The 25,311-nt window shown below is 40.6% G+C and overlaps 2 protein-coding genes across 2 annotated transcripts; both read left to right on the forward strand.

Annotated features, from left to right (window-relative positions):
* The first annotated feature begins 321 nt into the window (after positions 1-321).
* On the forward strand, positions 322-8,287 carry ggnbp2 (gametogenetin binding protein 2). The gene is made up of 14 exons (XM_006799561.3): positions 322-427; positions 1,243-1,350; positions 1,559-1,639; positions 1,767-2,020; positions 2,253-2,351; positions 4,365-4,478; positions 4,604-4,813; positions 4,909-5,083; positions 5,170-5,358; positions 5,443-5,575; positions 5,690-5,815; positions 5,892-6,040; positions 6,136-6,348; positions 7,522-8,287. Exons 2-14 carry the CDS (start codon positions 1,258-1,260, stop codon positions 7,723-7,725), a joined length of 2,040 nt encoding a protein of 679 aa, XP_006799624.1. The 5' UTR covers positions 322-427; positions 1,243-1,257; the 3' UTR covers positions 7,726-8,287.
* Positions 8,288-8,408: 121 nt separating this feature from the next.
* dhrs11a (dehydrogenase/reductase 11a) lies at positions 8,409-25,173 on the forward strand. Its single transcript, XM_006799560.3, has 7 exons — positions 8,409-8,911; positions 21,289-21,498; positions 22,276-22,370; positions 22,869-22,998; positions 23,889-23,981; positions 24,070-24,135; positions 24,217-25,173. Exons 1-7 carry the CDS (start codon positions 8,780-8,782, stop codon positions 24,256-24,258), a joined length of 768 nt encoding a protein of 255 aa, XP_006799623.1. The 5' UTR covers positions 8,409-8,779; the 3' UTR covers positions 24,259-25,173.
* Positions 25,174-25,311: the final 138 nt, after the last annotated feature.

Genomic DNA, 25,311 nt, shown 5'->3' on the forward strand with positions numbered 1-25,311 from the left:
TTAATCATTTTAAAATTATGTACTTTGTGCATTATCATGAGTCTATTCCCACCACCATCCTCACAAACATATGAGCATTATCATCGGCTCTAGAAACATAAAACAGTTTATTCTAAAGAATCCAGTAAATTACAATGAATGAATTTATTTAAGTTTAGTTTTATGTCTGATTTGCCACGAACTATAATATGATATACTATACTCTATGATACACTAAGATTATGGTTTGTTTCAATTTACACTTACAACGTGAACGTGAATCGACTTTTTCCTGCCAACATAGCGCCCTCTGTAGGCCGCACGCTTTAAGACGTCAGCGCCTACGTGAGCAGGGCAAAGGTGAAATCAGTAATGAAGATTCCGCCACCGTAGCAGCTTCTCTCACTGTCGCAGTTGTTTATTTCTTTAAGGAGTCTTCCAGGAGAGGGTAAGTAAAATCAATAGTTAGTTGTAGTCGTGCGCCTTTATCTGCCAAGATAATAAAAATCAATCGTGTAAGTGTTGGTAAGAAAAATGGACGAAAGTGTCGGACGCTAAGTAGCCAGTCACCCAGCTGAACTTTATATTAGCCGTATTCAAGCTTGCTAACGTTAGCTTTATAGGATTCGCGACGCTGACGATCAGTAAACTGATAAGTTAACCAAGTTTACTCGCATCGACAGGGCGTAGGGAAACTAAAACAACACTGTAACATATAAAGTATGTGTTAAGCTGTCATACACTCCGTTATGAGGAGAACATTGCGTCCTGAATACGCCGACTGGCTTCCTCACTTTCTAAAAGCGCTTTGGGAAATGAAATTAGCCAACATGCTAATGATTACTTGCTACTCGCCGGTTACTGGTTTGTCCTGCTCAGCGATAAAAATGCCAGCGCTAATAAACACGTCTTAATGACTGGAATTATTTTGGTCCAAACTTATGCAAATGAATATAACGACATTAAACGCAATACAGCTCTCGTCATCTGTTGAAGCTCTCGTTTACCAGGTTGTTTTGCTAACTTAGCAGGATAAATCTAGGGTCGGTACAAATCTGTATCCAAGTTTCTATATCTGCATTTGCACCATTACACATGTAGTTAAATTCAGCAAATGGCTGATAATTAGCACCCTTTGCACCAGGTGATTTGTCAGATCGCTTGATCGTGTTGTTGGCCGGTAGTAACCTGCACCAGATTAGCATTAGCTCGTTGTAGCCTGTGTTCAAATTGATCAGTGGGTTTGCTGTGTGTAATCTGCAGGTAGAACTGGAAGTCATGGCACGCCTAGTAGCAATCTGCAGGGAGGGGGAAGAGGAATACCCATTTCTGGCAAGACAGATCCCCCTGTATATCGATGAAACACTCACGGTGAGAAAGCTGTTGTTTTGTCTTTTGGTATAGCCACAGTAAAAAAAATAAAAAAAAATAAATGTTAATGAAGCTAGCATGTGACTGCTGTACCATTGGTGTCAAAGCAAAGAGACAGTTTTGCCTGTGATTATGCTAATTTGATATACATTAAAATGTAACACAGGAATACAGTTAAGCCTTACAGTTACCTCGTGTCTCTCATCAGATGGTAATGGAGTTTTCTGACAGTGTAATGGATGTTGATAGTCACGAAATAAACACGTCACACTTGAAACAGTTTTCTGAGGTGAGTTTTGTTCTACTCCTTTCTTCTAAAATTAAAAAAAAAAATCCTATTACCTACACAAGCTTAGCTTAAAAGAGGTAGCTTGCCCTCTGTTATTTGCTAACAGTGGTGATTCTTTGGCTCACAGTATCACTCCAAGTTGAACCAGCAGGACTTGAATATTGCTCTGATGGTGGCATCAAGAGAGGTGTACAGTGCACTAGCTCAGCTGGTGCCATGCGTGGGCTGCAGACGAAGTGTGGAGCGTCTCTTCTCACATCTAGTGGAATCGGGAAACCCAGCCCTGGAGCCCCTCACTGTGAAACCCACGGGCATGCTCTCTGTCACAAAGACATGTTTGGCAGATGTGAAGAAACTCTACACGCTCTTCTACATCCATGGGTAAGCTGGAGAGAAAAATACAGTGCTTTATTACAGGTCAGAGTGTTAATCAATATAAAATTTTAACTCTTATATGTACACGCAAGGCTTTCAGGTTTCTAACAAGCAGTGACAGTAGCTACTGCCACTTTTCCAGTTTAGTGTCAGAGATGATAGTAGTGTACTTACACTAATGCTTTATTTAATCGTTATAATTTTTACATTTTTTATTTAATTCAATTTTCTTTAACAGGGCAAAATTGAATGACGTGATTGACGCTATTCCGAAAAGTAAAAAGAACAAACGCTGCCAGTTACACTCCTTAGACACACACAAGCCAAAACCTCTGGGGTGAGTAATGCTCCTACTTTTATCTCTGTGCTCATTAACATGTTCTTTCAGATGTTGTTTTTCACAAAATGAAAGAATTAAGAGAATTGTGACAGAAGACAAAACACGGTTTTTATCTGTGTTAACATGATCAGGTATTCAGGTAAACTTGTTGAAAATGGCCTGTGTACACATTAGTAATGGGATTTGATAAAAATTTAGCAATTCCGATTCCGTTATTGATTCCTTTCTTATCAATTCTCTTATTGATTCTCATTGGGTTCTCTTTGGCTCTGTTTTGAGAGTAACCACCAAGCAGCAACACTCATGCGAATTAATTGAATGCTGTGGGTCAAATGTTTGTACATGTTTGTTGAGGTCTTTATGCTGTTTATTGTGATCAGTGTTGGAGTTGCACAATGCAAGAGTAAAATGAGAGGGTTCTGTAGCAATGAGGTGAGGCGTGAAAGTACACAATTTTGTTTTGCTTTTTATATGCTGTATGCAAAATCTTCAGCACTGTTTACCCACTAACATAATGCACATTTTCACAGGATTATGTTTGCCTCTGCAGACCCAAGTCACCATTCCACATATTACACACAACACTTTTCTTGAAAATAATGCAGTTACTAACTTAGCTTTAGCATGCAGTCTGTGCAGATGCTTGCAAAAGAACCGAAGTTGTGTTAGCAGCATAATGTGGTTGTTTCTGTCCTGGATGCAGTTTTCCACTTTACCATTTATCTCGTCCTTTTGTGCAAATTTAAAAAAATGTCCATATTCACACTCTAATAATAATAATAATAATAATAATAATAATAATAATAATAATAATAATAATAATAATAATACATTTTATTTAAAAATAGCGCCTTTCAAAGCACCCAAGCACCCTCTAAACTCTGTTGCTGTTTTCCTCCTCTGATACACAAACTGAAATCAGCTGATTGTAGTTCTTCAGGTTTCATTAGTGACCCTAAACCTTTGCGTGACAGTATAAGTGTATATACATTGCATATACCATTGCATATGTTGTGGCTCTGCTGAAAAAGAAAACTGAGTTCAGTGTTCTTTACCAGCAAACTAGTTAGCAACACTTCATGTTACTGTGCTACTTGTGCTGCAAGTAGTGAAGCAGAGTCAGAGCTGCTATTCTGGACATGCTGCGTGATGCTTTTTCTAAATAAAACTTAACACGTTCTTTCGAAGAAGAAAAAGTAGGTATATAAACAAACGAGTGGCATTATTGATATATTTGTGGTAGACAAATATTCACAGTGTTGTGTCAGTTGTGCTCTGCTAGGAAAAAAATATGCCTGTGAGGAAAAAGGGGAAAAAAATTGTTTCTCTTTTTCTTTACAACAATCACATAATTGGTAAAATGCCTATAACAGAATTGTGAATAAGAACACTTTTTTTTTTTTTTAAAGCCATGCTCTACAACAGTCATGCATTTAAGACATTTACACTCAGTCTTGTTGATCAAAGTGTTTGAAACTCCTGGTTACACCCATATCTTTCATTCAGTTGTGTTGTGTTGGCATTGAAGAGCTTGAAAGTGGTCGTTGCGTTTGGTCAGTAAGTTGTTGAAAACAAAACAGGCTAACTTATGCCAATCCCTCTAAAGCTGATAATAATGCTGTTATGTGAATCAAGGTATTAGCATGTCAGTCTGTAAGCCCCTCTGCTTGATATTCACAGCAGTATAGCATTTTTCATAATATGTATACTGGCAATAGAAATCAACATAGAAGAGCATTTAGAAGCTAAAGAGCTAGAGATTTCCCTTTTACAAAGCTCACTAAAGGGAGGTAAAATAACTGGCCTCAGATATGACTCCTAATGATGATGATGATGATAACACGTCTGCTGTCTGTGTAAATGTCCAAACTGTTATAACGTGTTATTTAAAATGACATGTCAGTATTGGATAGACTTTATCTCCACTGTTTCCAAAAAACAGTTTCTGCAGGTTTAGAAGCTGATAACTGTTCACTGGAATGACATCGGTATAATAATTGTATGTCACAGGGGAAGCTGGATGGATGTGTGGGAGCTGATGTCTCAGGAGTGCAGAGATGAGGTGGTACTGATTGACAGTGCCTGTCTTCTTGAGACGCTGGAGACATACTTGCGTAAACACAGGTAATCTTTAACTATCGTAACATTTATTTGTAAAATGTTCTTTTTTTCGTTGTTAAAAGGAAACTAATAGTGTGTTTGTTTTGGGGGTTTTTTGTCTTTTTTTTTTTTTGTCTTTTTGTCCTTAGGTTTTGCACAGACTGTAAAAATAAAGTGCTGAGGGCATATAACATCTTGGTTGGGGAGGTGGACTGCAATAAAGAGAAGGGGTACTGTGCTGCGCTGTATGAGGGACTCTGCTGTTGCCCCCATGAACGGCACATCCACGTCTGCTGTGAAACCGACTTTATCGCTCATCTCCTCGGCAGGGCAGAGCCCGAGTTTGCAGGAGGATATGAGTAAGTCAGATTCAAATTTTCATTTTGAGTAATTTTCTACCTTTTTGATAATTTCTGATTTCAATTGATTGTTATTTATTAACTTTTTCCTTAAGACGCAGAGAGAGACATGCAAAAACCATTGACATTGCACAAGAGGAAGTCCTGACCTGTCTGGGTATTCATCTCTATGAGCGGCTCCACAGAATCTGGCAGAAACTCCGAGCCGAGGAGCAGACCTGGCAGATATTGTTCCATTTGGGAATTGATGCACTACGTAAAAGTTTTGAGGTACATATGGCTACGTGTTTATCAGATGATAAATACACTGTGGCTGTTGCAACTCTGAGGTAATGTCCCTTTCACTACATGCATAGATGGCAGTGGAGAAGATGCAGGGCATCAGCCGTTTGGAGCAGTTTGTCGAGGAGCTGTCTGAGGAGGAGAGAGCCAAAGAGCTGAAGCAGGAGAAAAAGAGGCAAAAGCGAAAAAATCGACGCAAAAACAAGTGCGGATTTGATACATCTGAACAGGAGGGAGAGGACAAGGAGAAGAATCTTGATGAGGTAATCATGATCTAATAATCTGGCTTTCCTTTTTTATTTATCTTTGTTGTTCTGCAGCTACATCTCTCTTTGCCTCACTCCCAGGGTTCTCTTGAGTCTGTGGAGAGCAGTTGCAAGGTCTGTGGAAGCCACGATGAGGAGGATGAAGCCGGCTGTGATGAGACCGCCGCCACCAATAGGAGCACTTCCTGTCGTTGCCCAGACAACACCAAACAAGGTAAAACAAATGTACACAGACATCAGTCCTGCATTTTTAAGGAGGGTTTTGCATAAGTAACACGGGTCTTAGTTTGAAACTGGAAAACAGAAAAGTTCTCATCCATTTTTCCAGATTTGTCAGCACACAGCAATGGAAGTGACTGCGGCTACTCCTCAAGTATGGAAGGCAGCGAGACGGGATCGCGAGAAGGCTCTGACATCGCCTGCTCCGAGGGAATCTGCAACCACGATGAAGCAGGTCTGTTTTGAGAACAAAGATTCATTTTAGGATATTGTTCATATATTTTTGCCTCACGGTTCTTTATCTTCTGAAGGAGATGACCCAAACCTTCATCACTGTGCTGAAGACAAGGAGGAGGATGGAATAGACAGCTGTGTTGATTGCTGGCCACACTCTGAGGAAAACGCACAGTGCAAGAGTAAAAAGAAAAAAAGGAAGGGCAAGGGGTTCTGTAGCAATGAGGTAAGGCGAGAAAGTACACAGTTTTGTTTTGTTTTTATGTTGTATGCAAAATCTTTAGCACTGTTTACCCACTAACATGATGCACATTTTCACAGGCTCAGAAAGGTGAAGGTTTCATGTCAGATGGGAACACAACAGGCCACAGTCCACCTTCAACGCACACATGTCGAACCAAAGAAATCTTTTCCACCTTATGTGGCGATACATTTGCCAGTATTGCTCTACGGTTACCGTGGACTGTACATCAGAAAAACCTCAGCCTTCACATGAGGCCTGCAATGGCAAATATAAGTCTTGTAGAACTTCTGGTAAGTGAGAAATATGTTAACAGTAGAGATGTAGTAACTACTACACAGGAACGTCCTCAATACCATTTTTGAGCTTTGGAGACTGGATGGTAAAAACGTACAGTCAGATAGTATGGTGTGAATAAATTATACATAACTGCTGTGCTACAGTTGCTCAGAGCAGCACAATCTCTCTCACCCAGTGCACAAACTCTGACTGCTGCTGCTCTACTCACTCCAGTCTACATCTAGAGCCTCTGATGAATGATCTCCTAGGTGCAGATGCAAAGTTTGCAACACTAACATGAACTGCAGCTTTATTATGAGTGTTGTGAGTGAGGAGACTGTCAAGAAGATGAGCCTAGACACTTTATATTCCTACAAAGATTATAGGCAGCCTGTATTTCAGGTGAGCTTCAGCCAGCGAGCTTGTATCTGGATTTATTGCTGCCTGACAAAATCATCACACATGCAAGTTGTGTTCTGATTTCAGGTATATTTGCATAAGTTTAAAACGGAATACCGGCACAATAAATGATTATCAGTATGAATATAAAGGATTCAAGCATGGCCCAGTTAAACCTCAGCACACCTACCTTAAAAACTGGCTGGGAAGCTGGCTTGTTTTCTGCATTAAGCTACATATCAGGTTTTTAAAATTAGAATTAATACAATAATTCTGGACACAGTCCTTCTTGAAGCATATCTTACCACTCGGCCACTATATCTGCAGCAGCCCCACATAGTTACTCAGGCGTTTATTTTTAACCTCCTGCAAGAGATGCATAACTTTAATTTCCACAAGTCACCAGGATGTAAAAGTTGCATCTACAGAACATACTTTTTCCTCAAAATAGTGGCTTATACTTGTATATCGAACACTTACAGTACCACTCATGTAATTATAGCATTCACAGCATTACAGCTTTGTATGTGGCTCACTATTAATGTCATGCAAATTTATCTGACGGATATGATTAACTGAGAAAAATAAGTTCACTAACTTACATCTTAAATTACGGTGAGATACATCTTCAACCACCCAGTTAAAATGCTTTGTATGTTTCTCAGCTCTTGGTTAGCTCTTTTGGTTACAAAAAACATCTTTAGTTGTAGTCTGCCTACAGAAATTCAGAAGCTTACGTCTCTGTTCTGGCTCTCATGTTCTCTATTCTGCTCGTGTTCTTAAAACAGGATGATTCAGAAGTGACTTCCGACGAAGAGAATTGTCTCACGCAGGATGAAATTCAGGCGTTTCTAGAAAGAAACCAGTCTTTCTACAATAACCGCCACCAGTACCGACAGCTCCTGAAAGAGAAATTCACAAACTACTGCCGTGCCACTGAGCGGAGTAAGCCGGTCTGTGGAAAGTGGTTTGCCACAACTAGTGTCAACTAACTGCACTAATAAATCTCCCTACTGGGGGAGGAAGAAAAAAAACACTCACGACCACTGCTGCAACATTGTTAGAAAGATTTCTTGGAGTACCTTTTGTGTCTTGTTCAGTCACTTCTCCTTTATAGTAAATGTGATTCTTATCTTCTCTTTGTCATCTCTTTTTCTCTCTTTTGCACACCAACACACGTCTCATTTCTTGGACACACCTTACCTGTAGCTCTCTTTGACCAAGCCTAGCTATTTGTTGGTCTTCTCTGGGGGAAATCGGGGTAAGCACAGTGGAATCAATAATCAAGCTTTGCAAGCTGTGATGGTAGGGATAAAGTTTAGGAATCTTGTTTTATGTTTGGTTTTGTTGGGTTATTCTTTCTTTTTTTTTTTTTTCTACTTTGTTTCTCTTTGGTGACACTTCAGTGTAGTGACAAAAGTTGTACCTTTAAATGTGTACAGAAATTCTAAATATGAAATTTTACAGAGAATAAACATCCATTTTTAAAAATGATTTGGGTGTGACATCAAAGCGCAATGTGCAGACTTTACTAAATAAAGATTATTTATTAATATGCAGTATACATTTTGTATGGCGTGATTTGTTTGGGTTTTTTTTTGGTTTTTCTCACATGGTTACCCTAACCGCGTGAGAGTTCAAGAATTAAAGTAAAAACTTTGATTTGCAGGAAATACATGAAAGCAACATACCTTTGTTGTTGTTCTCGTAATGCCCGGCGGGGGGCGGCATTTAACCACAAGGGGGAAAAAAAAGTATAGGCCCCAGGGCTGAAAAAGAAAGTGGGAGGTGATGTGAACCAAACATTTACTCACGCCTGGACTTTTCATATTTCGGCCAGAGGAGCGCGTGGATTCGGGTTTACGCGCACTGGTTACTGCTGTCCTGGATGCTTCAGACTGATACAAGAGCCTGAACCTACTACAGCCTTAATTTTGAACCTATCGCACATAATAGCTGCAGTCCCAGCTGTAGGAGCTTGAACTAAGCAGGTAGAGGTGCAGCATAGGGGCGGCTGTTTTGTGTAGCTACAGTGCCGGTGGAGAGATGGAGCGGTGGAAAGGCAGAGTGGCCCTGGTGACCGGCGCCTCGGTGGGAATCGGAGCCGCTGTAGCCCGGGCACTGGTCCAGCAAGGCATGAGGGTTGTTGGTTGTGCCAGGAATGTCGACAAAATAGAGGTGGGTGGTTTTAATGAAAAATATAAATTAATGTTGTGAAACAAGTCGGTTCGACTCAAAGGAGAAGCTAGCTCTGTATAAAGCAACAACAAAGTAGCTACAGCTAGCTAACATCAATTTCAGCTAAAAACCTTTAGCCCCAGTATCACAGCCAGTTAAATCGATATTATTTATTTGGTCAATTTAAACACACGGTTTTATAACAGATTGTGCCGAAATTCAAATTAAAAAGGTCAAACGGTCGTAAGAGGTGTAAATAATAGCTAAATTCCGACTAGCTAATGTTGCCAATTTTCCATATTACTGCTGGGACATTGTTGTACTTTGGACTTCCACTCAGAGAAAGTACCACCCATTAAATCAGAAGGCAGTGATGCTGCTATACCTGCACCCCCACCCACCACATAGCCAGCCACACCCCTAATTCATTACGATTTCTATTATTCGTTTCCCTTTCTCTTGGTTAATCTTCCCCAGCGACGTCAGTCAGAAGCTTTATTGCATTTAAGTAAAATATACTAGTTAACTGACTATTGTGTGGGACAGAGCCCACAGCAAGAAAAGCACTGATTCAAAAACAAACAAATGACACATATTTTCTTCTTACATAGCCAGAAATAGATTTTTACAATCTTATTAACCGCCTCATACATTCAAAGGCCCAAATGTTATTAAACGTTAATTTTACATAGATTACATAGACAACAGTGTAATAAGCCTAATGTAATAAGCATTTTTCAGTCAGACATGAATAACAAGTAAATCCAAAACATAGAAACCACCAGCTTTACACCCCTCAAGTTGTTGTAAAATGTGTGTGCAAGTATTATCTCTACTTGTTTAGTTCATTTTAATTTAGCTCATTAGATTATGTTAAACAATATAATAATCAAAATGCATGGAAAATGACAATGTTATTAAAAAATAAATTCTGGAAAAGTTCCACTGAAACTTTTGTTTTGGTCCGTCTGGATGCACACACATTTTGCTTAATTACTGGTATCACAGAGGGCTTACATAAACCCCACTATGATAGTAAAAGACTCATCCAGTTACTATTTAAGTCCCCCTCTCATAACTGAAGGTAATTAGTGTTGTGAGTGATTATGTTTGAACTGACATTAACTCTTTGAACTGTGGATTTGATTCAAAAAATATTTCAGTGGTTGACAGAGGAACAGGCAGAAACTCTTTATAGTACTGGAGTAACACCCACGCTTCCCCAGAGGTAGGTGTTATAGGCCCTGTCCCACTAACTCTTGCTTAACTGTAAGGCGGTGCACCCTGCTTAACCTGTTGGCCAATTATTAAGCTTCACGTCTTGTCAGCCCAGAGATTCCAGTACTGTGTTGCAGAACGCCTACTGCATTCACACATCGCCACCTTTGAGACAGCCAATGTGTTGTATTTGTTAACTCTGTCATATGTGTATATAAAAGGTGTTGTACTGTATGTATCCTTTAAGTATGTCAGTATTTGGATTCTTAACATTTTCTTTCCTTCTCATGCTTTAACATCAGTCAATTCCAGTAAATTAAATATTGCTATGCAACATTCCTTTCATCCATTGATGAAAATGAATTAAACTGAATGACTTTTAATGCAACTTTCAAAGATGAGAACTTTTCTGGCCTTCTCGGTTGCTTCTAACAGCACATTGTAAAGAACTTGGGTTAAAGTTTCAGTGAAAACTTAAAGATGTAACAGTTGCGCTCACTCATCAGTAACTCAGTGCTTGTCTTCTGCTCCCAGCGTCAAAATGTTATTAATCACTGATGTTAATCATCAGTTTAACTGATGCTTCCAGCACAACCAAGGTTCAAACATGTAAGAACAACTTAAACCGGTACCGATGCGGGCTTAGGTAGTATTTTTTGCTAGTGGCAACATTAGTGAGAGAGCAAGCAAGCATGCAAGTTTAGGTTAGCCAGCTAGCTGCTACGTTGAATATCAAGTAATTTCTCCACTTTAGTACATAAACAACCAAGTGGCATTTTAGCCATCAGGGTGAAAGCTACAGTCAGCATCACTGGAACTTGTTTGTTTTTTGCAGTCACATCCAAGGTTGAGCTCTCAATGTGCTGGCTAATGCTAGCTTGCCCGGTGTAGATCTTAGCTATCCAACATGAATCAGGTTGTCATAATTATACTTAATTGCTGGTCTCTTTATACAGCATACAGTACATTAAATCATGTGTTATAATAATATATGACAGTGTTATGTGTTTCTCATTGCTGTTTTATGCTAATGCTAGCTCACACATGGTGTGAGCACGAGCTGCATGCAAACACAAGCAACTGTTATTGTTATCAATCAACGGATTGATAACAATGATTGAGTTCCTTTAAACAAAGAGATAAGAGATAAGAATGTGCCTTTTTTTTAATAACCAGGTTTGGTACATCTTACTATGACTGACTTTTTATGTTGAGGCCAAAGGCTTCCTAGTTCAACCTATATTTCTCAGTAAGGGGTCACTCACATGTTTCCTTGTTACATCACACACAATAAAGTGCAGTATCCTGTGGTGAAAGATCTACATTAATTCCTAACTTTGCATCAACCTTTTTTTTTACCATAAGGCCAAACTCTTTGCTCAACAGAATTGTGGCCATTACAGCAGTTTCTGCATCTCCACAGTTTGCATTTCACTAACCTTTACAAGATTATTGTCGCAACATGGGTATTAGGAACTCCAAATGCCATGTTGTTGTGAAAGCGTGAATTACAAGGAGACAAGTTTGTGTTTTCGGTCTTTTTTCATTGTTTGTGTTTGTGACTCCAAATTGCCCATAGGTGTGATTGTGAATGGTTGTCTTTCTCTTTGTGTTAACCCTGTGACAGCCCAGAGACCTGTCCAGGGTGTACACTGCCTCTCGCCCTGTGGTAGCTGGGATAGGCCAACCCCCCCTAAATTGATTTGCATTGCTTTTAAGTTACTTTACTGCAGTTATTGCTCAAAAATATCAGCTGATTCTGAGGGGGTCAGGTAGAAGGCACTCATTGGTTTGTCCACTAAGTGACCAAGCATTGAAGCACTTTTTTGTGATTTATAGTATATAGATACAAGCTTCAGCTAATAGTTGTGTTTATGAGGGTGTGAAGAATGAAAGGTTTCTGTCAGATTAAGGCAGAACCATCACTCGTACAAGACTTTAGAGTGTGTGTGTGTGAGTTGCAGGACAAAGACAGTATTGTACTCTCCCTGCTGTGTAAACTGGGTTCTTGCTGTAGAGCTGGTATGCTGCTAGTGGGAAATGCAATGTATCACAAAGCAATTGTTCTTGAAGTCATCTCAGTTTTTTATTCCTTTTACTCTGGGAAATAATGTTGCTATTGTTAGTGTTTTTAACAGCTGCATTATCCCTCATGTTAGATGAGCTAAAACAATGAGTAAAGTGAGAAGATTTTTTTGTTTTCTGGGTAAAGAAAACTCTGAGAAAGTGGAGTGGAGAGTAGTGGCAGCACTATTGGTTTGTTGTCTGTGAAACTATAGTGTAGGCAGTAGGGGAGCTGCAAGCTAGAGGGAGACATGTGGTCACCATGGGCTTTGTGCAGGAATGGAGACAGCATCCAAGGAGAGGAAACACGGCTTCTCATTTATTCCTTTGAAATCTTGTAAGACCAGTGGGAGAAGCTTTTATTTTGTTTGAAGAAGGCTCTTGTAAAACGTGTCCATGTGTTTTTTGAAGATGCTAAACATTTAGAAATGGCGTTCTTGCAATCTTATCTCTAGTGTGCCGATCCCAGAAAGTTGATTCTGTCCATGTGAATATTGTGTTTTCAATACATGTTTCTCCCACTGAAAACAACATCCAGAAGTACAGAATCAAATTTGTCGGATTTCTTTGCCTAGACAAATTGAGTGTGCATCAAGATACTCTACTATACAGAGTTTTATTTTATTAGGTGACTTTATATTTATTAGTTAAACTTAGTTTTGTAAGTTAAATGTTTTGGTAACTTTTGGAGCATGCTAGCTGCAAGTATATGAAAGTGATGTGACTTGCTGTGTGGTAATTGTAGTAAAGTCAGTCTCAGAAGTCTCTGTTTTAATCTGAGTGGGTAAAATGTTTGTGATAGATTTGTCTGTTAATTAACACTAATTACCAGGTAACTGTGTCTGTGTCTGTTTCCCCATACACTGTTAACGTGACTTCTTAAACAAAACTTTTTTCACCTGGCATCCAATTTTCTCATAAATCTGTCTACTTACGGACCCATAGTGTGCCCAGAATGCAATCCTAGAAACCAGTAAAGGACATCATGATAGTAATGTCTGCCTCTTACATAGTCATTGGTCTTAATCCACACTAATTCCAGAAAGAACATTTGTCTGGTCTCTCAGACTGCTAGCTTACTTGTTTCCTGTCCTATTAAAAAAGTAGAATGGGAGACAGCCTTCAGATTTAAGCCCCTCTTCTGTGGAACCAGCTCCCAGTTTGGATTCAGGAGACAGACACCCTCTCTAAAAAAAATCCTGTCCTGTCTAGCCTTAAAGTTTTCCTTTTTGACAAAGCATATTTTTAGCACTGAATCAGGTGACCCTGAATCTTCCCTTAGTTATGCGACAGTAGGCCTTCCCATGAGGCAAGTGTTTCTTCTTCACTTACCTACTTTGCATTTAATCATTAGTTGTCATTAAAATACTGACTCTTGTAACTTTTGGCCCGTCTCCCTCCCCTCACTCCCAAGCAGTCATGGCAGATGGCTGCCGCTTCCTGGGCCTGGTTCTGTCTGAGATTTTTTCCTGTTAAAAGGGAGCTTTTCCTTGCCACTGTCACCAAATGCTTGCTTATAAGGGGTTCTTTGATTGTAGGTTTCCTCTGTATTATATTAGTCTTTAACTTGCAATATAAACTGCCTTGTAGCGACTGTTGCTGTTATTTTGCACTATATAAATGAATTGAGTTGAATTGAATTCTTTATTTATATATAAAAATATATATTTGTCTGTACACAGGTCCATTTGAAGCAGATGAAATCAAACCCAGACATCTAGTCTGCTTTTGAAGCGTTGGACAAGTGAAGCGCATGTCAAAAATCAAAGCTTTGGCAGCTGCAGTTTTAGATCAGATAAATTTAGCAAACATCATTTGCGGCTTCTAGTGCTGAACAGACTGATGGAGGGTTTTGTTTGCAATAGATGCCACAGGGATTCTGCCTAAAGTATGCCCAAAGGAGATAATCTAAGATGAAAAAAAAATCAGCTCAGCAAAAGAAAACATTCTGGGATTAGAATACTGAGAATATGAAATATGAAAGGCAGATTATGTGTATTTCCTCATCGAGACTGTCAGTGGAGATAATAGCTCTTGAATAAAGTGCTTTTTATTCATTTTTTAAGACTTCGTCCCTGTGATCCAGCTCACTTTATTCAATGGGCTAATAACAAACAGACGTCTGACTCACCGCTTGTTGCACACAGTAGCCTCTGGCACGGGCATCTTTATGTGCGTGAGTAAATCCTAATTTAAAACTCAAAGCTCTTGGCGGGTGAGCCTGAAGTTTAATTTCAGGCACTGGCTGACCTGCTTCAGCATCATGCTTATTCTGAAGGAGGTAAAAGGTGCTCAGTCATGCTTCTAAAGCTGAGGTGGCACAGTAATAAAGCAATCTACGTCTCTGTTTGCAAATCTGAAGCTGTCTTGACCACCTCCTCTAGGTCGTGTCTGAGCAAACTGTGCTGTTGTTTCACAGTGAATAGATTTTACTGCAGAAAGGATTTGAAGTGGGTCAGGTCAAACAGCTTTACCTATTTGTCTAAAATCTTCTGCCTCACTTTGCATTTTGGCCCTGTTTTAGTACAAATTCTTTCTTTCTTTTAGGACAAACCACATAGTTAAATAGCTGTTTGAACGTTTTCTCCAAAGCTCCCATTTGTAGCAGTATAGTACTAATATATTTGCTGCTATCTCTCCTTCCACATATCCTTTTTTCCCCCTCATATCAAATTTCTCTTGAGCTCATCAGGTTACCTCACAGCTCCTTCAGCTTGCTTTTGTCTTACCCATGCAGAAAGCCTTTCCACTGACTGCACGCTTTCCACTTGAGCTGTGAGCTGACAGAGACGTATACCTAATTAATAAACTGTGTTTCCATGGATTCAGTCCCCAGCCCCTATCCCTCCTGAGAGGAGCAACATTGACATAGGCACAAAAAATAAGAGCATTTTCTCAAATAGGAAAGCAGCAGTCCAAACTGCATGTAGATGCAGATTTCTGACACTGATACAAAATCAATTTCTACTCTCTTACTGTAGTCAGAAGTAATCATTTGTTTGAAACTTAATTTTCACTTATTGCATACTGGCAGGCTTTTGTACAGCCTGTGAGAGGAAAGCAAGAGACATTTATAACTCTAATACATTATTAAAGCATTACTGAAACACAAGCAGTATTCCTGCATTTTTTAATTAAAAGCAACCTTCTTTTCACTGCTCTGTATAGATTTTTGAAAGCTCTAAATGGTCTTAATTGCTTCACCATTAGTTGGATATGAAGAAGTTAGAAGTCTGATAGATTGAGGCAGCTCAGTGACCCCTACAGGCCTTTCTCCCTGCACCACCGCTGTGCTGTCCTGTCTGTGCTTATCATCCTTCCAGGTGTGAAGTTTAATGGCACTGACATTCTCTCCCCGGGTTTCCTGCTGTGATAGGTGGAGCTCTTCCTGTCCTATCCTGTTCTGTCCTGTCAAAGACTTGCTGGAATCCAGTTTTCTTCCTTTTTGCATGTATGATATGTGAAATTGTGTGCGACAAAACGTGAAGTGCAGAAGGACTGAAATGTCTTGAACGCTGCAGCAGCAGGTCAGGATCTTTGAATAGAGGAGTTTTATGGTGCTATGTACTCCAAATCAGCGACGAGTTCACCAAGTTCCAGCCTTTTTTTGAGGCTGTGGGGTGGGGGTGGGGTGAAGGAATGCAAATTGGATTGTTTTCACTTCATCAGCAGCCAAACTGGATTTGTAATTGGGTGTTTGTCTGATATTGGAGACGTTTTATGGCTACTCTAGACTCACATGTTAAATAGGCCAGGCTGGCCCACTTTGAAAGTTTTTGTGTTGGACCAACTCTCCAGTGTGTGAGTGTGTGTGTGTGTGTGTGTGTGTGTGGGGGGGGGGGTTGTTTTGTTTTTTGTTGTCTCCTCTGGGCTCAAGTCATCAACAAACTTTGCATGCGTAGTGATGTGGTTCATAGCCAGCATCAGGGTGCATGCATAGTGATGTGGTTCATAGCCAGCATCAGGGTGGCAGTGAGCGCAAAGTTGCCGTAACGACAGCCACAATCAGGTGCACAAACAACCCATTACATGAGCTGGTAAACCAATGTGATGCATGGAAGCTTCACCCCCTCAGCATGTTTCAACTACAAACAGAAGAACTGGAGAGCCATTTTTTAAAAATCATATGATGCCCTTGTGAATGTAAGAATAAAGGCTGGATTTTGTAGTTATTTGTTATTGACACATAGTTGAAAAGTTTCCCCATCAAACTGTTTTCACAGGCTAAAAGACGTGCATCTACCTTCACTTGGGCATTATCACTTGGTTTTTCCAAAGTAAAATGTAACCACACTGGTTGCACCAGTTTGTTACACAACACCTGGCTGCCTGCAGCACCTTTAGCATGTCAGAGTTATAAAAGCATTTCTTTGGAGCCAGTTACATATACCTGGTCATGCACATGTAATCATTGATTTTAGATTTGCATGCTAGTGTGTTTGAAATCAAAGTCAGTGTGCACACTGTGACATTTTTGTCAAAGCGCTGGGAGGCATTTTCGCCTTCTTCTTGATCCCTCGTTGCTGGGAACTCCCCAGCGTGTTAGTGACTTACTAAGAAAGCCTGTAATTATTTTCCGTATCTCCTTGTCTTGATTAGAGTGTTCTATGAGAAAAGCAGTATAAAACCACCCTGTTCAACCTTTAGACCTTTTAGTGGCAGCATGAACACAAGATAATTGCACAACCGTCCTTCCTACCCTACTGCAATCCTATTATACAGCCTACTTTCACCCTTGACCCCGCAGTCAAACTGTGAATGACACTTGAGTGCATTTTCATGTCACAGAATGATAGTTGAGCTGTAGAGTGAATGACACAGCTTAGCAAACTTAAGTGTCTTAGCCCGATCTGTGGCTACAAGTTTTTTAAAATTATGTTTTAACATATCCAAATGTTATTTTGGTTCTCTGTTTTGTGATTGCCCTGACTTTTCGTTGAAGCTTGCACTTGCGATCTTGTGCTTGTATTCTTCTGCCTTCCTGTAAAGCATACTGAAAACTGAGTGTGTTTTGATAAGCTTTATGCAGCCTGCTTCAGGATGCATTTTCTCTTTCTCCCTCCTTCTGTTTCACTTTCTGCCTGCCAACACGCTCTCCCTCCCCCCTCCTGAACACTTTTTGTAATCACTGGACAACAGCCCCTGTAATGAGGATGAAAATGCATCGTGACAGGCTAAATTGTTTTGTGTGTCACCCAGGTACTTAAAAGACTGGACAGGAAGGATGAAGAGGGGAGGGATCACTGACTGAATTATGGCTGCATTACATCTTTTGATTTTCTTTTTTTTTTTAGCCACCTACCAGACGAGCCACAGTGCCCTATAACACAATCCCTCCCTTTTTTTTTTCTTTTTTTTTTTTTTTACAAGAGAACTGAGTCAGCCTGAGACTAATCTAATTTTTCAGCTCTCTCAGCTCATGGCTGCTGCCTTGTGCTATTGATCTGGCTCACCACTTATAGCTTCTCTGCCTTCAGCACATTGGCATCTTTATTTTTATCTCTTCTAAGCTGCTTTGCTGGTGTGTTTTACACCAGTTCCACATGAGTGAGTGAATGATTGATAAACGTGGTGTGGCCCTTCCTTGCTTTGACGACCAGCCTCCTGCAGGGCGTACAGGCCGTGAATGTGACTATTACATGTACATGAGACTGCTGCAGGGCACTTTGTAAATACATTACTCTAATAGTCTGTTATATCATATTATATTGTTTGAATTTCATTCACCTCCTGTGTTATCAGTTACTTTACTACTATTTGATAGGCTTTTACAAGACAGTCTAGTCTCAACAGCAATTTTCTTGGCTGACTTAGATTTCCCCAAAGCGTGACAGGTTGGTAAAGATTCTTTTTTTTTATGTCCAGTTTACTTTTCTACTTTTCTTCTCTGCAAATTGATATTTTCATATAAACCCATTTACAAAAAAGTTGGAATGCAATAAAAAGCAAGTCTCATACCAAGACTTCTTTCCTCATACCGAGGCTGCTGGCTTGTGGCTGGCTCCAATATCCATGTTCAGCTCGGTGAAGATGATTTAGGTATCGGATTAGATTTGTTATTACAAACGTTTTTGTGGTGGTCCCCCCACGGTTTACTTTCCCAAACCTGGTGTCTTCACTCAAGTGAAGAGCTTCCACACTAACAACAGGTTGGTGCATGGCTGTGACCGTGCAAGTGATTATTTGCCTGTGCTGCTGTGTGTGTATATGTTGTGCATGCCTGAAACATACACTCATAATTAAACATCTATGAGATTGACCAGCTAAGTCAGTCCCTGACCAGTTGGTTGGTAGATCTCTTGTAAAAGCGTTTACATTTTGTGAATCTTGTCCAAAGAAACATACCATCCCCAGGACACCTTGGGGGCAAGGTGTCCTATGGGGGACACTGTGTTTTGCTATTTAACATCACTGCTGGTTGTCATTGTCTTAGGGCTTTTCTAGCCTGTATCTTTAAACTCCTAAGACCCAAACTCTTCCACGACATGCATTTTTAATTTCTCTTTATATTTGGGCATATTGGGGCCCAATGAATGTAAAAACAAAGAATTACCAGATTCTTTCTTTTTTACCTTATTTTTGTTTTTAAGAAAAATAAGAGCCACATATGAGGATATTCGTTTCAAATTTTGATAGAACAGTGGCAGTATAATGTCCTCGTAAGTGGATATCAGGCCCATGTAAAGCAAAATTGAGTATTTTAGTCTAAATAACCCAAAATGTGATGTCCACATATGTGGACGCCAGGTCCTAGGAGGTTAAAGTTCTGTTTCACAATACGCCAAAACATATTTCATTGGTTTAGTTTGGATGGTGATGAATGAATCTTGGATTTTCCAACTATGCTGCTGTTGTGTTTCAGACCTGGCTGCTTATCTGCAGGACAGCATGCTCTATTGCTGTTGGTGTGGCCTGTATGAGGTCTGGTACTAACTACAGTGGTGCATCTGGTGCCAGAACACACCTACATACACAAACACACAGAGATTCACAGCCTGAGACTTCCTGTCGTTGGACCGAGATCACACCCGGTTTGTTCTGCTGCTCCCGCTTCAGCCACAGTAACACAACTAATTCCCCCTCTCTAACAAAAGACTGGCCCTGCTTCCCCTTTACGTTAAACTCCACAGAGCCTCTCCAGCAGGCTCTCTGCCTGCTCATTCGTGCCTGAGGGCCAGTCTCTAAACGGACTCAGGCAAGTGTGAAGTAAAGAGGGCTGGTCTAAAGGCAGCTCAGATAATTGACTTATTGTAGTGAAACAGACCGCACTTCACAGCTTACCACAGGTAATGTGCATAAAGGGAGCGGTTCACCTGTCTACAGCACGAGCAAAAGAGTTGCTTGTAGTGTTTTCAGCGGTTTAGCATTTTAACAGCTTTGTTCGGGTAATGCCTTCTTTCTGGATAATCCAAGTTAAACAGCTTAAAGGACGAGCAGGGAAATCTGCACGCTGCGACATGTAAGATGGGGGGCATTCTCTCTATTATACATTTTAGAGAAAAACGTCAAAATGATGCCTCAATCCAATATCGTCCTGATTATAAAAACAGGCTTTAACGAGTTCTCTAAAGGGGTGGCTACAGAGGAATCATGTTCAGACTGTACTTTAGATCAGGTGCCACAATATAGTCATATAGACATTGTAGATAAAACAGTATGTGCTACGTTTGGTGAGTGACAGCCAGCTCTGTTCTGCTGGTTTTAATCATTTATATTCTTACTACATCCTGCTGTGCCCTGATGTAGGTGCCTAACGTAACAACAGCTCATCACGAGTCATTTCTGTGACACGTTTGATCACATAAGGTTTTGTGAACTTTGAACTATGAGAAGATGTGTGTTTTATCTTTACAACATGCTCTGCTTGTAAAATGGGGTTCATTGCAGGGGAAGGGAGGGACACGGAAGTGTGATTAGGTCTTTATTGGCTAATGATGTGTTTTGGGCAGGTAAACTCTCTTCTAAGTGTCGGGAGCGTTTGAATAAATCATCACTCTCTCAACATGTTGTGTGGCCGCTTGGCATTTTGGGTCTCTTATCTTTTCTCTGGTGCACAAGTTGGCATCTCTGCCAAGGCTATGATGGATTGCTTCTTGCCCAGCAGTACAAAGGGACTTACCTGTAAATAATCCCTTTTTGTTTTCTTATGTGGGATTGAGACCAAAACCAACATTTACTGTTGATTGTTCACATCAGTGAGTTCCTGTCATGGACACTACTACCCGAACACTACATGGACACTACTACAATTGCTAACCAAGCTAGCTAGGATGGTTAGAGAAAGAGTACACCCTGGACAGGTTTCCAGTCTGTATTTTAGTGTATGTCATTTAGCACTTATTAGTAGATATACCTACTATACCTGTATGATAAACCTGTAACAGTTTATCAAGGTATCTTTCTAACCAAGCCAGCTAGCGTTGGTTAATAACTTGGCACTCCACCCTCTTGTTCAAATATGGTAATTCCTGGCTTCTGTGAGGTGACTCGCAGTGTTTGTCTTTTATATGCAGTCTATGACAAATTCTAACACCAGTGCAGTTTGAAACATTTTATCCTTGATATTATAGTGCTGTGCATCATTTTGGTGTTCCACCTGCCCCCCACACCCCTGCTGCCTCTGTCTTACTGGCACCCAGAGCAAGGCATCAGGTGACTGGCACAGCTGTGCCTAGCAGGGGGATCTGTGTCAGTTTGTATCGTACGCCGATAGTGGTGGACGGCCAGCTGACCTGGTTAGAGTGCAGCCTGCTCGACCTGTAGCGAGCTCAGCCTGTCCGTATCAGTGCAAAGCTGGCGTCTTCTTATGAGGGGTCATGATTATGATTTTGGTCAAAAGCGGAATTTCGGTTAATATGCTTTTTATAATTGAGTGGGGGAATCATTGGGTGGTTTGACTGACAGACTATCTAGTTTTTTGGTGCTGTGCTGTGTGTTCTCCACGCTCTCCTGAGTGGGTGGGTTGTTTGATGTAATCTTAATCGTGGTCTTGAAAGTTAATCAGTTGGTCATTAACAGCACTTGACAGTTTGTAGTGATTATTCTTTAACAAATATATCAATGCAGTCAAACTGGGTGTGGTTTATCTCTTTCAGAAGCTGGCAGCAGAATGTCAGAGTGCGGGCTACAGCGGCACACTGATCCCTTACAAATGTGACCTGTCCAATGAAGAGGAGATCTTGTCCATGTTCTCAGCAATCAAGACACTGCACAAGGGCGTTGACGTATGCATCAACAATGCTGGACTGGCCCACAATGAGCCTTTGCTCAGTGGCAGGACAGAGGGCTGGAGGAACATGATCGATGTGAGTTGGATTGCTGAAAATAATATTAACGCAAAAAAGGGAAGGTTAGAGCTTCCCCTTATGTGATATTGATTACTACTGTTAAACAGTGAAGCAGAAGGAGGAGGTTGCTCACTATGAGTCCAAGTCTTGTTTTTGTGTTGTTCAGTGAGTAAAAGCACACATACACACTGCTCCTTCCCCTCACAAAGGCCGCTTCATTGGCTCTGGGGAGAGACTCTGGCACAGCAGAGGCCTGCTAATGAAAGCCAGCACTATGTCTCTTGTTGAGACTTTTGATTCATTGAGCTCTTGACCACTGGAGACCCCCCTGCACCCAACTCTCTGTCTCCAGAGTCCAGCATTTCTGGCTCTTGCTCATCTGTTGTCATGGCAGCCCACGTGAACGTGTACAGCAGTGTATTTTTAGCCTGTATTTAATCTGCACACTGACCTTGTTTGGTCACCTCCCCCTATCTTGCTTGCACACTCGTGGTAACCTGCTCTCTCTCTCTCAATGTCACCACGGAAGCAGTTTGGAGGCTACAAGCTGGACAGGAGCAGCAGGTTCAGATGGTTTAACACACTGACCCAGTGAACATTAGCCAGCTTTCATCATTGGAAATTATTTACAATAAAGTACAAGCAACTTTCACAAATGATTCTCATTTTCTGTCTTTTTTTTTCTTTTCTTTTTTTAAGTTGTAGTTGAATGGTTCATACACCGATGTGTGAATACATGCATACTGTAGGTTATTTTAAAGTTAAAGAAATGTGCTGTGTTCACCTCTGCTGCAGGTGAATGTCTTAGCCTTGTCCATCTGCACCCGTGAGGCATACAAATCAATGAAGGAGAGGAATGTGGACGATGGCCACATCATCAATATTAATAGGTAAGCTATACAAGGAACATAAAATTCTAGGAACAAATCTATAGATTAATGTGAAAATACCTCAGCCAGTTTGTTCTGGGTGATTTTAATCCTGCAGGCATTAAGTAAAGCCAATTTTAAGCCCCATCTGGCACATTTTGGATGTAGAGCAATGCAAAGAACACCCACATGTTGAACTGAAAACTGTTTATAGATTTGTTATATTAGCATTTATTTTTATCAATATAGGTTTTCTTAGAATTGCCTTAATTAAAAATGGGGATTTAAACTTTGACACAAATGTTGTTTAGAGCTATAGCTCTGTGAGTGTTTTAAGGCTATAGAGATATGTGATATTAAGTGATACAGAGTTTGAAATCTAATAATGCACTGGTTAAGTCATTTAAAAGAACACCACAGGAAATTCAGAGGATTGGCTACTTGGTGTTGAATCAGCGTTGAGCTACAAAATGCAATTACCGGCTCATATATCTTTCTCGTCTTTCTCATTTTCTACAGTATGGGTGGGCACCGAGTGGTGCCAAGTGCCGATGAGCACTTCTACTGTGCCACTAAATATGCTGTGACTGCTCTGACTGAGGGAATACGGCAAGAGCTTCGAGAGGCAAACACCCACATCAGAGCCACAGTGAGTTAGTCGTTGCATTATAGTGCAAAGGTTTGTCTTTAGCCTGGTGAAACATGGGATCACATAAAATCCAGCAGTGTCCAACAGTGTGAAGAGGACTCCGAGCAGACAACACAGAAGTAGTCCAGCATAAAGTGGGAGTGTTAAGCCTAAAAAGCCGATACTGTGTTAAATTCAGTTTGGATGAGTCTGTAATGTTTGTTAATAATAATGGATTGCATTTATATAGCGCTTTTCGAGACCCTCTTCCCCTATTCATTCACACACTGGTGGAGGCAAGCTACAGTTGTAGCCACAGCTGCCTTGGGGCAGACTGACAGAAGCGAGGCTGCCATATCCCACCATCGGCCCCTCTGGCCATCACCAGTAGGCGGTAGGTGAAGTGTCTTGCCCAAGGACACAATGACCGAGACTGGCTAAGCCGGGGCTCAAACCGGCAACCTTCCGATTACAAGACGAACTGCCAACTCCTGAGCCACGATCGCTCGCTGTTAAATGTACTCCCATGGAAACACTGAGGATGACGATGATGATGGGCTCGCTAGCCCACTTTCTCGTTAGTCTGCAAAATCGGGACGATTCCGGTCACAAATGCCTGGAAATGCTTGTAAAAATAAACTGCACAGTATGTTGAAGGTGTAACAATCATAATTTTGTTTTCTCTTCACTTCTATAAAATGCGTTTGAAAGCATGTTTTGAAGTTCAATCAGATACTTGATTTGACCCTGCTGTTCATTTTTAACTCACACATGTGTGTTTAATTATAAAGAGTCGTATTTATTGTATATGTGGTATCTTTAAAAGTTTTCATTTTGACGTCTTCATATTTGTAGACACCATGACCCTGTATGTAAAGAGCACATTTGTCATTCATTTTCCTGCCCTGCAGTGTATATCTCCTGGAATAGTGGAGACGGAGTTTGCCTTCCGACACCACAACAGCGATCCAGAAAAGGCAGCTTCAGTGTACGAGAGTATGAAAGTAAGGCTGTGCACATCACTGAAGTCAACGAATGTGAAATTATCGATCTGCTGTTGTGCTAATAAAACCTTTTCCCTCTGCTTTGCAGTGTTTGAAAGCAGAAGACATAGCCAGTGCAGTCACATTTGTCCTCAGCGCCCCTCCTCACGTCCAGGTATTTCTGTCTGTCTGGGACTGTTACAGTACTGACTTGTAGTTGAGTGGTAGCTGATTCCTGCATGTTTTCTATCTTCAGATCGGAGATGTGCAGATGAGGCCAGTAGAGCAGGTGTCATAGCAGCAGAAGAGTGAGCTGCAGGAGGAGCAGACAGACAGCACCACGGTGACTCCTTAGCAGCCTCTGCTGGGCAAAGATTGTGGGGGTGGGATGGTATTAAAAAATCAACTACAGCTGTGTCAGGTCTGCAGGGGCGGTGGTCAACAAAGGCAGAAGGCTTAAGGAAGCTGTGCAACAAAATGAAGGGCATGGACTTTGGAAAACACTACAAAAATACTACTGAGTGCAGCAAAGTGGCATGTGTGAATTGTTTGGCTCAGGGATGAACTGAGCCAAATCCAGACTACAATAGGAACAAATAGAGAGAGAGTTGCTGCTGTGTTGTGTGGTCATCTGCTTGGCCATCACTTCAGAGGGAAGCGTATGCCATTGATTGCACGATTTTATTCCTTTTTCCATTTGTTTTTTTTTTTTGTAGTTTATATGACATATCTTTTTGAAATGAAATTGAATTGGTAATTGCTGTTTATAAGAGACAAGTTTTTTTTCCATTTCATTTTTCTAATAAATATTTTAACTTTTGATTAGAGATAGATGTGGGCTCACATTAACTAAAAGCTAGACAAGGCTAAGTAAGTCATACCGACAGTAACCATAAGCAGTCTGTGCATCCTGCCACCCTTACTACCTTTATGTTTTCACAAACATATTTAACACATTCATTCCAAACACGTTCATATTCAGCATATTCCATTCATAAGGAGAGAAACCCTTTGTATGTGAAGCATAGGGGCATCTCCCTTTTTTGCCTGTATAACTTCAGATGTTCTGCACTTTGTATTCATTTCTGAGGAGTTACAAGAAGGACACACTGGAAAATTCTGTAGTGGAGAAAACTAATTCTGTGCACGTGTATTACTAGAACCATGTACCCTTCTGTTGGAACTTTCTCATTAAATGAATAAATAAAAAGTCGCCCATAAGTAGTTATGTTTCTGTTTTCTGTAGACGTTGAAACTGCTTTTATTACACGTGACATATTGAATCATTTTTTTATCATTGGTGTCCATTCACATATGAGTCTGCAATAATAAGCTGACAGTGGTTTAAGTT

Source organism: Neolamprologus brichardi, chromosome 10 (assembly GCF_056152115.1).
Source record: "Neolamprologus brichardi isolate AB-2024 chromosome 10, ASM5615211v1, whole genome shotgun sequence".
In the NCBI taxonomy this organism is placed as follows: Eukaryota; Metazoa; Chordata; class Actinopteri; order Cichliformes; family Cichlidae; genus Neolamprologus; species Neolamprologus brichardi.